The 18,525-nt window shown below is 44.0% G+C and overlaps 1 protein-coding gene across 1 annotated transcript in view; it reads right to left on the reverse strand.

The window, feature by feature from the left end:
* Nucleotides 1-18,525, reverse strand: part of LOC124789300 (calmodulin-binding transcription activator 1) — a 1,803,646-nt gene that overhangs the window by 325,642 nt on the left and 1,459,479 nt on the right. The window contains exon 8 of the mRNA XM_047256611.1: nucleotides 2,643-2,714. Coding sequence (XP_047112567.1) covers nucleotides 2,643-2,714 — 72 coding nt within the window. The remainder of the gene's footprint in view (nucleotides 1-2,642; nucleotides 2,715-18,525) is intronic.

The raw sequence follows: 18,525 nt of genomic DNA on the forward strand, positions 1-18,525 counted from the left end.
TGACTTCCTCACAATGTGCACTAAATCTTTTAATTCCTGACCTAGTTCTTTGAACCTCACACCACAAACGGCATCAAAAGGCGAAACTTCCTCGCAGAATAAAACTGTGTTCCGGACCGAGACTTGAACCCGGGACCTTTGCCTTTCGGGGCAAGTGCTCCACCATCTGAGATAACCAAGCACGACTCACGCCCCGTCCTGACAGCTTTAATTCCGCCAGTACCTCGTCTCCTACCTTCCAGTAGTGCTAGTTCTGCAAGGTTCGCAGGAGAGCTTCTGTGAAGTTTGGAAGGCAGGAGACGAGGTACTGGAGGAATTAAAGCTGTGAGGAGGGGGCGTGAGTCGTGCTTGGGTAGCTCAGATGGTAGAAAACTTGCTTGCGAAAGACAAAGTTCCGAGTCTCGGTTCGGCACACAGTTTTAATCTGCCAGAAAGTTTCATATCAGCGCACACTCCGCTGCAGAGTGAAAGTCTCATTCTGGGAGCATCAAAAGGTGTCACATCTTTAGCACTCATTGGAACAAACTTGCTCTCATACTATTCTTTGCTACTCCCGGTATGCCTCAAAGGTGCTGGTTGTAGTCGTGCAGACATGAAGCCACTTCCAGCGACTTTGGAGTCAAACATTGCGGTGCGTGCAGTCTATCCAGTTAGGCTGTGATCGTCCTATTTCGCATTTTATGCCCTTTTACTCCGTCATGCAGGACTCTATGAAATGTATCATTTTAGTAAATAAATTACAAGTTGTATAAACTTTCTAACAAACCTGAAAATGAAACGAACTCTACACCTTACTGTTCTGTCAAACTACGGTCTGTTGGTTTCAGTAACACATGTAATGAAGAACAGAGTTTATTAACAAACAAAAAATTGCTAATTAGAAATAAAAGAACAAGAACTGTAATGAATATCTGAGAAAATACCTATTTCCAGGAACTTTGTGTTCAGATCTAAGAAAATATATCTTTCCAGGAACTTTGTGTTCTTATTGTAATTTTACTTTCCATTTTCTTGCACTGAGCGAAGCTAACTAATTTATTACGCCAGTGAAGTCAACTTTAAACGCTGTGACGTATTCTATCGATAAGGTAACTAAATTTGAGTCTATTTTCATACATGCTCAGCGTTAAGTTATTTTTTTATCTAATTTACTGAAAATTCGTTCACAAATACTGCAGTCAATGTTGTTGTCATATATCTGCATCTACATCTATATACATACTCCGCAATCCACCATACGCTGCGTGGCGGAGGGTACCTCGTACCACAACTAGCATCTTCTCTCCCTGTTCCAGTCCCAAACAGAACGAGGGAAAAATGACTGCCTATATGCTTCTGTACGAGCCCTAATCTCTCTTATCTTTGTGGTCTTTCCGCGAAATGTAAGTTTGCGGCAGTAAAATTATACTGCAGTCAGTCTCAAATGCTGGTTCTCTAAATTTCCTCAGTAGCGATTCACGAAAAGAACGCCTCCTTTCCTCTAGAGACTCCTACCCGAGTTCCTGAAGCATTTCCGTAACACTCGCGTGATGATCAAACCTACCACTATCTCCCAAAAGCTATTTCGGCGTTTGTACAATTATCTCGTAACTCACACACTCAAAAACCCTCAAAATATCATAATGTGAAGCAGTGTCACTGCTCTTACCACCTATAATACTGCACGGAGTAGCGGGAGAATTCCACTGTTAGACATGAGCGAGTTGTGCAATGTGGAGGCGGCATCTGTGTGTACCAAGCGAACTGTTGCCACATAAACAATGTTAGCAACAGACGTCTGTTCGGGAGTAGTCGTTCCTTCATGACGCTACTTGGGCGAAATGACAGTGTGACAACAGCGAGCGTTTAAAGTCGCGGGCCGATGGAAAGCCTTCTTCTCGCAGGCAGAAGATAGGAACACGACGCCCGACCGGTAGAAGTCTCCTATCTCTCGCGGTTCATTGGTAAGCCGTCTTCTGTTTCTTTTTTTCGGGGCAGATTTTGTAACCTCTCCGTACCCGTGACCTTGGCGCTAGGGATATCGCCACGCCCTCCGTACGGCCCTAATTACCTATTTCGTCAACATTGGGTACTATCTCCGATGGACTGTTCTCATGAAGATTAAGTACTTTAACGGAATAATGCCATCCAGATAATTCTGGGGACAATGAAGTCCGTACTAAAAAGCAAATCCCTGTCTGTTCAACATTATGGCGAAGGAATGATCCAGATGTCTCCATTCTTTAAACGTTCATTTACCTGGGCATTTTATGATACGTACACGAATTGCTGTTTCGTATTTGGTTGTGGGCAAGTAAGACGTACAGCACTGTTTTCCATGTACAGCAAAGCAATCTGTAAGTCTTAGGCACCTGTCAGCTAAGACGTTCACTGAAACTAACCGATAGTTGAAATTACGACATATTTTAACATAAGCTGATATGCTGTTCTACATACACGTTAAAGTATTAACAGCTGTGGCAGCACCATGCTGAACATGCATAAAATTATTCCACTAAAGACTGTTACAGTGACAGACGATTACTATATACGACTCAGTTGCAGCTTTATTCTGCCGAGTGGTACGCTAAGTCCATGCTGGAGGTTGTACCCGCGAAACGAGATAGTCGCATGTTGCGGGTAGCGCGCAAAGCAATACTCACTTGCAATAACCAGTAGCAGCGCCGGTGGAACGTTGGCAGGATGGCCGAGTGCACGTAGCAGCCGTAGATACACTGCCAAAGACAGAAGCCACGTGTTATGACACTAGCATGACATGAAATGAGTCGCTTTTACAAACTATTTTGGGAGAGATTATAAATTAACTTGCATGCAACGGACAAAAAGCTTCCGCACTGCTGAAAGGCGATACTTAAAGTAACACATAACATTAACATTCTACTTTAAATTAGTCATGTTGTTCTTTTGTTATTTTTTTAAGTGCACATATTTCCCAAACTGTCACCTTCTTAGGGGTGTTTCAGGTGGTGCCGGAGGCCAGTTTTATTCAAACAGTGGGCACTGGAAATACTCTGTTGTACTCCAATGTATACTATAAATGGAATGATACGCCCTACAGTGAAAAAAAGTAACACGAGGACAGTATTATTGTATACTGGACGATTGCAAAGCCAGAACGTTGCAAGGGATCAGCGAGCAGAGAGGAACTGGCAGTTGCCCCGAACGAAAATAAATGTGACGTACGGAGCATAACTGGCGATGTCTGCCTGTGTTGGTGCATGACTCTTATTCTCCTGAAATTCTATTTGGCGATTCCAAGAGAATAACGAGAAAGGTTGGTAACTGAAAGTGCAGTCCGTCTAAAATGACTAAAGCTGTTGACGCAGTTCAGAAAAAGAAGATGGGTTGTAAGAAGGCCTGTAAAGAGTTTCATGTTGATCCTATGAAGCTACCACATTGTGGGTATGTTGACTGCTACATTTCACTCGCAGTTTCAAATTGTCACAGACATTATCCATGATTTAAGATTGGTGATTTGGCGGGCCAGTTGATGTGCGATGGTATTTTTGTCAAACCACATACGTATGCGTGGAGTCCTGTGAAGATGGGTGTTGTCATCTTGGAAGATAGTAGTGTCCACAGAATAATCATCACTAAGATGCAAAAGGAGGGCAACACTTGGTCAGCCGGAATGTTGAGTTAAGTATCGCCGGCCGAAGTGACCGAGCGGTTCTAGACGCTACAGTCTGGAACCACGCGACCGCTACGGTTGCAGCTTGAATCCTACCTCGGGCATGGACGTGTGTGATGTCCTTAGGTTAGTTAGGTTTAAGTAGTTCTAAGTTCTAGGGGATGACCTCAGAAGTTAAGTCCCATAGTGCTCAGAGCCATTTGAACCATTTGAATTAAGTATCCTGGTTCGTTATCATGGTAAATTGAATGAGGAATCCAAGTCATGGTACGGAAAACACCCCCAAAATACCAGAAAACCACTTCTAGTCCGAATTACACCTGGTACATGGCAGTTGATGCAATCGAGACACTATTTAATTTGAAAAGAGGCATTATCGCGACTCATCGGACCACAGTACTAGTATTCAGTCAGCTGGCCCATTGAAGACATGTAACTATTTATGCCACTCTGAGCAAAGGACTTTACCGAGACACCAGATTCCAGAATGTCCACAGCTTGCAGTCCACTTCTCCTTGGAGATTGGTTGAGCTGGACTCGTATTCACAGACAGCAGCAATTCCGACTGTCACTGACGAGGCGAACCCTGTCAGTTGGGATCTTTTTACGACCACAGTTCTTAGACGTTGTTACATGGCTAAGAGTGGTTCAAACTTCCTTGGAGACACACTGGACATCTCGCGTTAATACACAAACGTTATGTCAACTTCATTTACAGTGTGGTCATAGACACACAAAAACATGATAGCTCTTGACGAAATAGTTCAGGATGAACGGCCGGATGTCAGTGACCCACGGGCACAATATTTCGGCAAGTGACCACGTTGCCATCTACAGGTGCGCTGAAGAACTCAACGTTTGGGGGATTCCGCACAAAGGAAGGCCACCGGAGGTCAAACATCAAAATTCGAGCATATATCAGAGAGAGACAACCTTCTAATGCTCCTTGCATCAATCTCAGGACTCAATTTTGAACCCATTCCTAATTCCGTACCTATCACAGAGATCATAAGTTCATTGGAAAAGGTTGCTGCACGATTTCCACCTGGAGCAGTTGATAAAGTACGTCTCTAAATCTGTCGTGCTCTCGTGCGAACAAGATCTATGACACTGAAACTCTCTAGCAGGGAAAGAGAAGCCTTACGAGAACTAAGTGAAATCCAGATACCCTTGCCTTAACAGCCGACAAAGGCAGCGCAACTGTGGTCCTATCTCACCAGCATTAAAATGAGAAAATGTGCGGCCTTTTAGAAGGCTTCTACCAATAGGGTGGAGAGGAAGACCATCGTGCTTCTGAAAGAATCCGCCTTGCCAGACGAGGTTGTTCAGAAGGTACGAGAAGAAGCACCAGTTCCACTGAGTCTTTACAAGAGTCCTTATTACTACTTCGTGAGAAATCTGACGTAGAGACTACCAGCCTTCCAAAGCATGTGTTGACGTCGACACGCTTTCTTTTCGACGGTGGCTACTACGAGCAGACGGAAGGAATAGCATGAGGAGTTCACTTTTATTAGTTGTCGCCAACATGTACATGGAACATTTCGAGAAGAGAAACCTGGAATCAGCCCAATGGATACCTTCCTGTTTCTTCCGATATGTAGACGACACCTTCGTCATATGGCCACTTGGAAGAAAGAAGCTGAATGACTTGCTCATACATCTCGATACCGTACACAAGAACATAAACTTTAGCATGGAAGTTGAAGCGGATGGAGTGCTCACCTTTATGGATATCCTGGTACCAAGAAGAGCGGACGGCATATGGGACACACAGCATGTACCGACAGAAGACGCACAACAATCTATACTTACATGCAGGCAGCTGCTACTACCTGGTACAGAGAAATAGTGTGCTCAAAACATTGGTACATAGGGCTTGCACCCTCACTGACAATGAAAGTACCAACTAAGAAGTTGAACATCTGATGGCGGTGTTCCAGAACAACGGCCACAAGGAGTGGCAAACAGTGAGAGCTCTACGTCCTAGACCCACTACACGAACCTTGGAAACAGAAGTGGAACCTCCTAGGGTGCAGCCATTGCATTTACTCTTTTTGTGGCCCATTATCCAGAAACAACAAGTGAAAACGATCTTCTGAACAACAGCAAAAAAGGCTCAGTAGTGTCAAAGACGACGGAAATACTGGGTCTGTCAGATAACCTGCCCATGTAGCAGGACTTTTATAAGTCCGAAGATGCGTACTGCAGAAGACTACTGACGAGAACACTAACGGTACACCAGATTGCAGCAGCCTATCAAACTGGCAGTCGCGAAACTCTGCGTATTGGAAGTGCACGGAATGGATTACGACCGCACTAAGGCAACGTCACAGATTTGTAACTTCTAGCATCGTGTTACCGAAGCAGCTATCAAGATTTGAGTAAGGCAGCCGCGGATCAATCGTGACAACGACTTCATTCTTAGTAAGTCCTTATTACCCGGGATAAGTCTGATTAAGAAGAGGAAGGAGGCACCCCACAAAGAACTGACTTCGGAGACAGATGGAGAAACAGCAGAGGTGCCGCCAGCACGTGTACCTGGGCGTGAACCTAGTGCGACGCAAAGTGTCGGAGGGATTAGTGAGGGAGGAGATTCCGAGCGCGGACGGCATACGAAACAGCTGATCGGATGGAGGGGGGGGGGGGGGGGGGGGAGGCAAGAGAGAAAAGCGCCGCGCCGACACCCCAAGCGCTCAACTGATCAGCGCACCTGATGTGATGGCAACATTTTCGTTTGCCTACATATTGTGTTCGTTGGACACTGACATTCGGCCGTTCACCCGCAAACTATTTCGTCAGGAAGAACGCCGGGAGAAGTCGTACAATCAGATGGTAACTCTTTTCTGTCATTCCGTCACGTCTCGACGTCGACCCGTTCTACTGCATTGATTCTATGCAACCGACTGCTACATGCACACAATTTTGCTGCCATAACTTCTTACATCGGCGGTGGAGCTCAAACGACTGCCTGGTAATACTTCCAAGCCATTTATGGAGTTACTTTAAGAGGGTGACCAATATTTTTCTTCGGTGGGCTTGTATTCAATTAGAAATTGATATAACCAAGGAAACATTATTCTGGAGTTCTCCTTCTCATCATCATCATCTTCTTCTTCTTCTTCTTCTTCAGTGTTCTACCCATGGGCAGGTTTCCACTTGGTGACTCTCCATGATGATCTGCCTTCTGTCATCCTCTTCAGGTCCGCATAATTTCCGTTTCCCTTGGTGTCGTCTATGATTTTGTATCTCCTCCTTCCTCTCAGTCTCCCAACACAAACCAGTCCTTCGAAAGCGTCTGTTAGCAAGCAAGAAATGTCCCATTAAGTTCTTCTTCCTTTCTCCTATAACTTGCACCAGTCTTCTCTTCTCTCCAAACCTTTACAATACTCTTTCGTTAGTCACTCTTTCACTCCAGCTTATCCTTTCCATTCTCCTCCACATTCACATCTAAAATGCTTCTAGCATTTTTTTCATCCTCTAGTCTCAGTGTCCATGTTTCTGCCCCATTCCAGACAAATCACTTGCCAACCGTTTTCAATCTAGTTTGCCACATAATAATCTCTTCCTTCTATTGAATGCCTGCTTCGCTGTAGCTGTGCAAGTTTACACCTCCTGATGACATCTCAAGTCTTCAGTGATCGTACTTCCAAGATATTTAAATGCTCTTAGCTGGTTAATAATATCTCGTCCTATCTTAATATTTGCCAGTCTCCTCCCTTTGCCGATCACCATACTATTTGTTTATGGTGTATTGAATCTCATCGCACATTCCACAGAAGCTTCATTCAGATCCTTTAGCATTTTATTTACAGTTAGTTCCCTTTCTGCCACTAATACCATGTCATCAGCAAATCTAATACGTTCTATTCTGCTTCGTCAATACAGACTCCAATTTTTGCGGCCAAGTCTTTCGCAATACACTCTTCCAGGCATAAGGTGAACAACAAAAAGGGAGAGGAAAACAACGTTGCATGACACCGCTCCCCATGCTGTTTCCTTCCGACATTTTATTTCTAATCCTCATTTTTACTTTTTGTTGTACGAGGAAGGACCGGAAAGTAACGCACAATAACTTTTTCTCTGCCACGGTACTGCAGCTGGAATGTTGAAATTTCACGATGATCTAGTTTGAAGTTTGCGATACAGACGGTATTTTGTTCTCACGTGCAGCTCTAGCGAGACAAGCATAAACTAAGAAACAAACAAGGCGCGTATGTTAATGTCAGGTTGTGAAGAACACCGAAGATTAGTTCGATATTTGTGGCTCAGAGGGCATAAACCGAGTTAAATTCGCAGGAACATGGATGGCGTGTAAGAGGATGAATTATGGATCTTAGAAATGTCTCCAGGTGGTGTGCATTTTTCCAAGAGGGCCGTGTGAACATTAGTGGGGCCGGTAATAGCTGCAATCCCGCAGAATGTCGGAGGTATTGAGGTAGCGTATCCAACTGCGAGCCTTGTCACAGCAGTTCAACTTTTCCTATTGTGCAGTGTACTATAGTATTCATGAGACGTTAAATTCCGTAAAGTGCCTAAGAACCTGACAGGCAACCACTAGGGCCAGCGAATTATGACAAGTTTGGTTCACTTAATGCGTTACGCCGCATAGGGCACAAGTTTCTGACAGGAATAGTCACTAGTGATGAGCCATTGGCGTACCACTACACGCGCGAAACCAAGCACACCTCTTAAGGAGTGGAAACACGCTGGTTCTCCAACACGGAAAAATCTGCTAGGAAAGTACTTATGACGGTGTTCTGGGATATGCACGTTGTGTTACTGGTGGACTTTGCTGAACACGGAACCATTGTGATTGCTTCATCTTATATTAAAACTCTGGTTAAGCTGCGTTGTGCCCTTCGTGACAAACGCCATAAAATTAATGCCCACGGTGTCAAACTTCTTCATAATTATGCTCGCCCCCATGTTGCTACTCCTGTTTGTGAGAAAATCGCCAAATTTGGGTGGGAGGTGCTTCAATCCGGACCCTGCACCGTCGGACTTTCATCTGTTTGGTTCCATGGAGAAATACCTGTCCGGCCAACCTTTCAACGCTTTGCAACAGATGCGGAAGTGAAATCAGCAGTCCACAAACGGCTATACTCCAACCAAATGGAATTCTATGAAGAAGGGAATATTGACACTGGGACCACGGTGGGAGAAATGTGTTGAGAACGTTGGTGAATATGTAGAAAAGTAGGTAAAAGATGTAAGTTCATTTGTGTTTCTTTTCGTCCTGTTACCTATTAAACTTTAGGGTAGTAAAATTGTTGTGCGTTACTTTTCGATCTTCCCTCGTAAATGTAGATGCTGCACCAGTCGTCTCTCCTCCAATCTACTCCTTCTTCTTCAAAACACCCATTCGGCTTGTTTCATTGTAGTCTATCAATAAAAACAGCATACATTTCTCCACCTTTCTCAATACATCTTACCCGTATGATTCTTATAAGGCCAATAGCATCTCTTGGTCCTTTTCCTCTTCTAAATCCGAATTGTTCCTCCTCAATCCATTTATCCAACTTGTCGTTTGATTGTAATAAACTTTTAAAAAAGGTGTGAGATCCATGTTGCTCTCTGCCAGCAACTGGAAAACGTGAACAGAACCCAACTAAAAGCACCATTTGCAACGCACTTCATAGCAACTCGCATAGTATACAATGTGTTCGGAAATTCCCGTTACAAACTTCTAGGACTTTTAGAGAAGAGTGAGTACATAATATTTTGAACAGGAACCCATGTCCAGAAAAGTATAGTTTCCGTTCTACGGCGGTTTCGGTTCAGATGTGTAGGGCATCCACGTCTGCTAAGGGAAAGAGAAAAGTCTCAGAGATGCTTTCCCTGGTATGCAATAGGGTAAACAGGATGACGTCAGAAAATGTGGTTTCAGCATGATGGTGCACCACCTCACTTCTCGCATGCGCTTCGGAGACATCTGAACAGACGATATGATGAAAGACCGCGTGGCCGCCGCGATCGCTGGATTTCATTCCTATGGACTACTTCTTGTGGTGTCTTATGCAACGTTTAATTTACTGGGCTCCTGTAGAGACAGAGGTTTCTTTTTTTGTTTTGGAATAATGTAAACACGTAGTGTTTAAGTGTAATACAAACAAATGTGCTTAAGGGATAAATGGATGTTTCGTTTGTTTCCTTTCGAATTATTACTTAATAAGTGCGTTGCGTCACGCCTAATTCAATTCCTCAGGCAGAAGTGGGGGAGGTAAACATCTGAACTGAAACCGCCGTGGAACGAAAACGGTACGTTCCGGACACAGGTTCCTTTTGAAAATATTATATACTCACTCCCCAGTACAAGTCCTAGAATATTGTAATGGGAATATCCGAGCACCCTGTACATCACAATTTAGAGTGACTGTCCATTCCAAGGGCAAGGGCGTATCGTAAGTATAAATCAAGCACAGGTTTCCTCAACACAGGACGTGGAGTACCGGTGTGAGTAGCCTAGGGTACGAAAGCGGGCGCCGCAACGTCAAAACAATAATCGTTGGTTTTCCGCGAACTGAAGCATTTCCCTTCCGATTTGGCTAGCAGCGTAATACAAGGTGGATCCTTTCGTCTCTCTAGTTTAGTGTTGCAAACCTATAAATCGCGCGTGCAGTGTACCGGTAAGCAGAAAATTCATTACGACTTGCTTATGACCGAGGCGCAGAAGTTGGCGCAACAGCAGACGCAGGGCCCGGCACGGCAGCATCCAGGCGGCGGCGGCGGCGGCGGCGGCGGCGGCGGCGCGCTCGCAGGCCTATTGAGCGCCAGGGATGCCCTGCTGCCTATATATAGGCGAAACTTTTCCAGTTGCTTCTCCGATACAGGCCTGCTGCCGCTGGAGGAATGCAAGCTGAGGAAAGAAAAGGCCGTGCCGTGCCCTCCCTGGACACAGCCACCGCCTGAGAGTGCACGCTTGCAGTGTCGCAGCTCGTTCCTAGCGCCTCACTTCTTTCACTCTTTGTTCATGAGCTGCGAGTGCCTTGTAGATGGGCGCCACTATAACGTAAACTCGTGTAAAATTGTGGCTCATTTCGGACCTTATAGTGTTGCTAGAATACTCAATACAAAATTCAGCTTTACGAGGGCTATTCGGAAAGCAAGGTCCGATCGATCGCGAAATGAAAACCACAGTGAAATTCCGATAAAGCTTTGCACGTGTGTGTTGGGCAGCGTCTCTAGCATGACCGCCGACTGCGTCGAGTCGCTCTTCTCAGTTCCGAGCGCACAGTGAGCGCTTAAAGATGTCTAGGAAACAGTGTCTTGTACCAAGTATAGCACCTGCTGAGAGAATTCGCCCGATTTTATGCAACTCCACAGAACGAAACTGCCATGCATTTCCTTCTTCACGTCCGCAGTTCGTGGTCGTGCGGTAGCGTTCTCGCTTCCCACGCCCGGGTTCCCGGGTTCGATTTCCGGCGGGGTCGGGGATTTTCTCTGCCTCGTGATGACTGGGTGTTGTGTGCTGTCCTTAGGTTAGTTAGGTTTAAGTAGTTCTACGTTCTAGGGGACTGATGACCTTAGAAGTTAAGTCCCATAGTGCTCGGAGCCATTTGAACCATTTTGAACCTTCTTCACGGGAATTCTCGGCGGCACACTGCAGGGGCAACAGAGACGCTCCTGCGACGTTTCCGATGAGAAGTGTTTGATTACCCATCATACATCCGGACTTTGTTCCCACCGGGTTTCATCTCTGCTCATATGAAACTCCGATTAAGAAGGGAATATTTTGGCACAGACAACGAGCTGCAGCCCAGCGTCGAGAATTGGCGGAAAGCACAGGCAGCTGCCTTCTACTGTATGACGAGGGTAATGGCAAGTTGGTACAAAGTTATGACAAATGTCTAGGTCGGAGCAGCGACAACGTAGACAAGTAGCTGGAAAGTGTACATAACTGTTGCAAATAAAACACTTTTGGTTTTCACAGTGGCTTCCATTTTGCGACCGTTTGGACCGTACTTTCCGAACAGTCCTCGTAATTTTTATGTCAGGTTTTCAACCTAACAAGTTTCGATGAACCGAAAAATAAATTGCTTCGATCCATTGCTGCATGACGCACACGCTAGATTACCTAGGCTTTTGTCAATTAGGCCGGTAGCAGAGTGATCAACGTACGTACCCTGAAATTCCTCAATATGGTTCTGAATAGCAATGCCCTCTGTGCGTTTTTCCCGACGTTTTTCCATCAGAAAAAATTTATCATGTGGAACGTAAAGATGAAAAAGCAGCGACAACTACTGGACAGTCATTGATGGTTAGACAAGTTCGCAAACCATGTGAGAGGCGATAGCAATAGAAAGGAATAAGAGAGGAAACAACATTAGAGTTTAACGTCCCTTCGACATCGAGGTCATTAGAGACGGAGCAGAAGCTCGGATCACGGAAGAATGTTGAAGGAAATCGCCCATGTCCTTTTCAAAGGAACAATCCCAGTATTAGCACGTAGCAATTTAGGGAAATCACGAAAGACCTAAATCTGATGACCGAACGGGGATTTGACCCACCATCCTCTAGTATGCGAGTCTAGTGTGGTGAACACGACCGCAATAGAACATGAACTGATGGTCCATCACAACAGTACTAAAGGACACTTGCATGAGCAGATATATACTGGTATTTATTTGGGAGAGAGGTAGCGGAAAAGACAAACAGTCCGCTCCGAGAAGCGAATCTGTGTGTTCTAAGTTCGGAGACACATCAATCACCCAGTCACCGGCCCGAGAATCGAAAATGCAACTTCGTAGGCGGACCGAAATCACCAAATCGATTTCTCGCAGACTACGTTAGGTACGTTATACGTTTAAGTGTAATGTGTTTATTTTTATTATTTTATCGATTCCACCTAGCAGCAAATGGACCTGCACCCTTCACCTACCCACCTCCGTACGGAAGACTATGGCGGCAACCCGTGTGGTGGCGCTCGACTACGAGGTAAGCCGTTTCGAGTTCTGCCGGTGTAAGAAATTTTCACCGCCACTAATTGACCAGCAAGGGTAGTTAGTGTGAAGTTCACCATGTTCGGCATTAAATTCCAAGCCTCTCCGCAGTGTTCTCCGGAATAAGGGCATGTTTCACTTTTGATGGTGATCCGTCCGTCACATGTAGACTTCAAGCGCCCTTGGTGCTACTCTCCTTTACCTCATCATCATACAGCACAACATGAAGGAACACTGCATAAACCAGAAGATACCCTTAACACGCAGGCCTCACTTTTGGTTCAAACGGCTCTGAGCAGTATTGGACTTAACACCTGAGGTTATCAGTCCCCTAGAACTAAGAACTACTTAAACCTAACTAACCTAAGGACATCACACACATCCATGCCCGAGGCAGGATTCGAACCTGCGACCGTAGCGGTCGCGCGGTTCCAGATTGAGTCTCACTTTCCGCGAGGGAAAAGATGCCATTGTGCGCAAAGGAAAGAAAACCCATTCCAATGACAAGAGTGTACCTACCTCTCTGGGTCGCCTAGCCAACCAGACCACACAATTTTATTTTTATCCTCCACTTCGAATTCTTTTTCTCGGCACCGACAGACACCCAAACCTTTTTCTTTTTACACGACTTAAATTTCAGAAGCTCGTCGAAATCGGGCACGCAGAGTTTGGACTCGCCTTGTAAGGTGGACAGAAATGTAGCGTGAAACAATTACTCTAGGGAAATCCAGTGAAAAAAACTGATGCGTTAGAACTACTGGATAGCCCGCCGCGGTGGACGAGCGGTTCTAGGCGCTTCAGTCCGTAACCGCGCGACTGCTGCGGTCGCAGGTTCGAATCCTGCCTCCGGCATGGATGTGTGTGATGTCCTTACGTTAGTGAGGTTGAAGTAGTTATAACTTCTAGGGGACAGATGACCTCAGATGTTAAGTCCCATAATGCTCTGAGCCATTTGAACCATTTGAACTACTGGATAAATTTCTCGAGTTACACTCACCGAAAACGCCAATAACTGATAACACGTTGACGTGCAAGGAAACTACAACACTGAACAAATAATCGGGAGAACCTGAAACTGCAGCAGCATCAGATTGTTAGTAATAAGTAAACGATTAATTTCAAAGGGAAAATGTTCAACGTTTAACACCCTGCCACGCCAAAAGGGCGGAACCACGGCTCATTTGGATTACAAGGGTGGGGCAGACAACCGTGGGTTTGCTGAAGGAACAATTTTGGCATTCGACGGATGTCATTTCGAGAAACTGAGGAAAACCTAAGTCGAAATGGCTAGTCCGGCACTGGAACTCGACTCCTTACGAAAGCATGATTTCTGAAGATATCATGTCTTTGCTGTTTCTTTCTTTCTAACGTAATAATTCGCTATGCAGCCTGGAGTGAAGAACACTATTAATTCGTGGCCATTAATGGTGTCCATAGGCCAGTTACCAAGGGATCGAAAGCCATACATTTTCACTTAGGAAGTGTCTAATAAATGCGCAATCGAGGAAGATCAATATCCCACCGTGCTGCGACGAATAGATGGACATTCCACGAGACGTGCTTGACCACTGGTTGAAATGAGGAGCCAACAGCGCTAAAGGAAGGATGCAGGTTTGTCTTCAAATGTTGTCTGACGCAGTCATCGTTGCTGAGAGTACCAAAAATTTTTAACAGGCCTTATCCCGGATGAGATGCCCTAGGCACCTACAATGAGGGATGACAGTCGCTCAGAGGGTGACAGCGATTCAATGTTATGAAATATAGTGAATACCACAACAGTCTCTGATAGCAAATATTTGTTTATTAATTATGGGTTTCAATCATTATGATTATGTTCAGATCGACCTACAGAGAGAAAATACGAATATTTATCAAAAAAGAACACAATAGTAAGCTATCAACTAGTCTACTATAAGCAGTATCATGATATACATAGTCTGAAAGGTTAGCAAATATACCTTTCTCCATGAAGTTAACAGAGTATAAAAAAAATAGTAGTATATAACCATAAAAGGCATCGTCATATAGAATAAAATCATGATAAAATGGTAAACACTCATGGCTCATAATGCAGGGCCGTCACTGCGTACTGTACTTACAACTATGGTGCAAACAGCTGAGGGGGAGAGGGCGGTAGATGCTGGCCGAAGGCAGTTTGCAGTGGCGTGATACAAAGTGAGAAATATGATCTCAGACATTCTGCATAAAACTACATCTGATACAGTAAAATGGAGTACAGAAAGAGTTACAGTTTTGACTTGGGTTCGAAGAGAATATCAGTTTAAATTATAAAAGATACCTGCAAATAAATGTCGGTGAAATGTTCGATACAATAAGGTAGACAGCAGCATGTCGGAAGTTAAAAAAAGTCAAAGCCACAGAGGGCAGACCAAAAACAGATTCCAGAAACCTTGGGCGGCGCGTGGCCAATGCTTAACGCAAATCGACAAAACCATAAATACATTTTATTAAAATGTCTAAAGTTAAACGAAGGTATCGTAACAACATGCAATTTTCAAAATTGTAAAAGCTAGTTCCTAGTAGTAATTGTCTGTGACGTATACAGTGCTCAGTTAAGCGAATTGACATCAGGATATCAAAACACGATAAAAAGGCTGGGAGCAGGAGATACAGAACTCAACCAGTACATATGACCTACAACAGCCTGTCGTATAATGAAATATGGGACTTGGGTCAAATTCATTCTGTTCATTGAGAAGTTTAGAAAGGCGGTGCCTCCTATTTCAATAGATTACTATTTTTCTAACAGTTTCAACAGACGAGCCTCTGGTGCAGTGTGTACAACCTGCATGCTGTAGTGTATGTCAGTAGTGTAGTGTATATCTGTCCATTTGCATTATGGCTTGACGTAGCACCGCTCGCGGTTTGTTGGATCTGCTGTGGTAAGCCCGGTGTGCCTGTTACCTTTTTATCTTTTGACATGCTGCTCTCAGCTTTATTGTATCGAATATTGCAAAGACAATTATTTGTACCTACCTCCTGTAATTTAAACTGGCATTATCTTTGGTCACATGTCAAAACTCTTATTCTTTCTTTATTCCATTTTTATGCAGACTGTCTACGATCACATTTGTGACTTTGTAACACGCCGCTGCAGACTGCCTTCGGCTAGCGACATCTAGCGACTATGCCCCTTTCACTGTTTGAACTGCAGTTGTTAAGTACAGTACGCAGCGACAACCGAACATTATCGGTCACGAGCGTTTACCAATTTACCACGATTCTTCTCTATATGACGATGCCGTTTATGGTAGCAATAATACGTATTTTATTTTTATACTCTGTTCCCTTCATGAAGAAAGGTATGTTTGCTAACCTTCCAGACAGAGTGTATCCCGTTACTGCTTGTAATAGTTGATAGTGTACTATTATGTACATTTTTTCATAAATATGCACAATTTCTCTTTTTGGGTCAATCTGAATGATGGAAACCGGTATTTGAACAAACAAATATTTGCCATCACAGACTGTTGTGATATTTATAAAATTTCAGTTAATATTTCAAGGTACAATGTGTGCCAGGAAGGAGGCGATACTGGCGATGTGGTGCTCGGCGACTAGTTACAATGTGGCAAAAGTCCATCTGTCTTGAGTTGAATAACCACGCTTGCGTAAGATGTGATTGTTGTGCTCTCTGCAGTATCCCTGTAGCGTCCTACTTTCTGAAAGTACGGCGGTACGGCCACTTTGGCAACTAGACCGTCTGGTGCCTCAAGACGCCGGCACTAACAGAAATCGGACGTTGGTCGAAACAACCTGACACGCCAAGTGCGACAAAGACAAGACACAGCCCGCTGCTTTGATGCCATGAGGCCTTAAGGAGAAGATATTAAATAAGTCACAGCTGCAAAACATTAACGCGAATTCTTTACAAACGAATGGAAAAACTGGTAGAAGCCGACCTCGGGAAAGATCAGTTTGGATTCCGTAGAAATATTGGAACATGTGAGGCAATACTGACCCTACGACTTGTCTTAGAAAATAGATTAAGGAAAGGCAAACCTACGTTCCTAGCATTTGTAGACTTAGAGAAAGCTTTTGACAATGTTGACTAGAATACTCTTTTTCAAATTCTGAAGGTGGTAGGGGTAAAAAAAATACAGGGAGCGAAAGGCTATTTACAATTTGTACAGAAACCAGATGGCAGTTATAAGAGTCGAGGGACATGAAAGGGAAGCAGTGGTTGGGAAGGGAGTGAGACAGGGTTGTAGTCTCTCCCCAATGTTATTCAATCTGTTTATTGAGCAAGCAATAAAGGAAACAAAAGAAAAATTCAGAGTAGGTATTAAAATCCATGGAGAAGAAACAAAAACTTTGAGGTTCGCCGATGACATTGTAATTCTGTCAGAGACAGCAACGGACTTGGAAGAGCAGTTGAACGGAATGGACAGTGTCTTGAAAGGAGGATATGAGATGAACATCAACAAAAGCAAAACGAGGATAATGGAATGTAGTCGAATTAAGTAGGGTGATGCTGAGGGGATTAGATTAGGAAATGAGACACTTAAAGTAGTAAAGGAGTTTTGCTATTTGGGGAGCAAAATAACTGATGATGGTCGAAGTAGAGAGGATATAAAATGTAGACTGGCAATGGCAAGGAAAGCGTTTCTGAAGAAGAGAAATTTGTTAACATCGAGTATAGATTTAAGTGTCAGGAAGTCGTTTCTGAGAGTATTTGTATGGAGTGTAGCCATGTATGGAAGTGAAACATGGACGATAAATAGTTTGGACAAGAAGAGAATAGAAGCTTTCGAAATGTGATGCTACAGAAGAATGCTGAAGATTAGATGGGTAGATCACATAACTAATGAGGAAGTATTGAATAGAATTGGAGAGAAGAGGAGTTTGTGGAACAACTTGACTAGAAGAAGGGATCGGTTTGTAGGACATGTTCCGAGGCATCAAGGAATCACAAATTTAGCATTGGAGGGTAAAAAACGTAGAGGGAGACCAAGAGATGAATACACTAAGCAGATTCAGAAGGATGTAGGTTGCAGTAGGTACTGGGAGGTGAAGAAGCTGGCACAGGACATCGCAGCATGGAGAGCTGCATCAAACCAGTCTCAGGACTGAAGACCACAACAACTGAGAAATTATCCCGGAACAGTACCTAACCTGTCTAATCATGTAATGAGGCCTTTAGGAGAAGATACTGAGAAATTATTCCAGAGCAGTACCTAACCTGTCTAATAGTGTACTTGAACACAATGAATCAACAAGTTGCACAATTATTTCTTTCCAAAAGTACTCCACGAATTGTGTCTCTAGCTTCAATGGCTATAATCCATTTTCCATCTGTTGGAACACGTTGTGTCTGTAAACGAACTTTTTTTTTTTTTTTTTTTTTTTTTTTTTTTTTTTTTTTTTTTTTACTCAGTATATTGCTTTCCTTTCTCCAGCGCGTATGTCGCGGAAAGACCATAAAGGTAAAACCAGCAAGAATCGGGCTCACACGAGGCTTGCCAACAATAGTTGGCCGGCGCACCATTCGCGGTGTACCCTCCGCCATACTAGATGTGGTTGGTTATCCAATAGTACCGAAGAAGTAGATTATGATTTGTGACTCACCCACTCAACACCACGGTTAACAGCACCAGTACTAAAACATTACGAGATGTTTGTGACATCATAAATTTAAAAAACTTCGTGTTTAGGGCGAACTCACATTCGCCGACGGACTCGTACAAAATTAAAAACTCCAGCCTAAAATTACTGTTTAAAAATTAAGAACGCAGGATGACCACAGAAAAGGTAGAAAAGATAAGCCAGTCACTCTAAAACCAGATTAAAATGAGTGGTAAATCCAACCTGCGCGGGCGTGTAGGAAATAAGAGACGACAACTGCAAAGAATCAAGTGGATGTATGTACGGAAGGTTCCTTTCGCGAGACGGGCAAGGACAACGTTTTGTCAAGTTGGAGCAGAGAAAAACCCT

The sequence above is a fragment of the Schistocerca piceifrons genome, chromosome 3 (assembly GCF_021461385.2).
Source record: "Schistocerca piceifrons isolate TAMUIC-IGC-003096 chromosome 3, iqSchPice1.1, whole genome shotgun sequence".
In the NCBI taxonomy this organism is placed as follows: Eukaryota; Metazoa; Arthropoda; class Insecta; order Orthoptera; family Acrididae; genus Schistocerca; species Schistocerca piceifrons.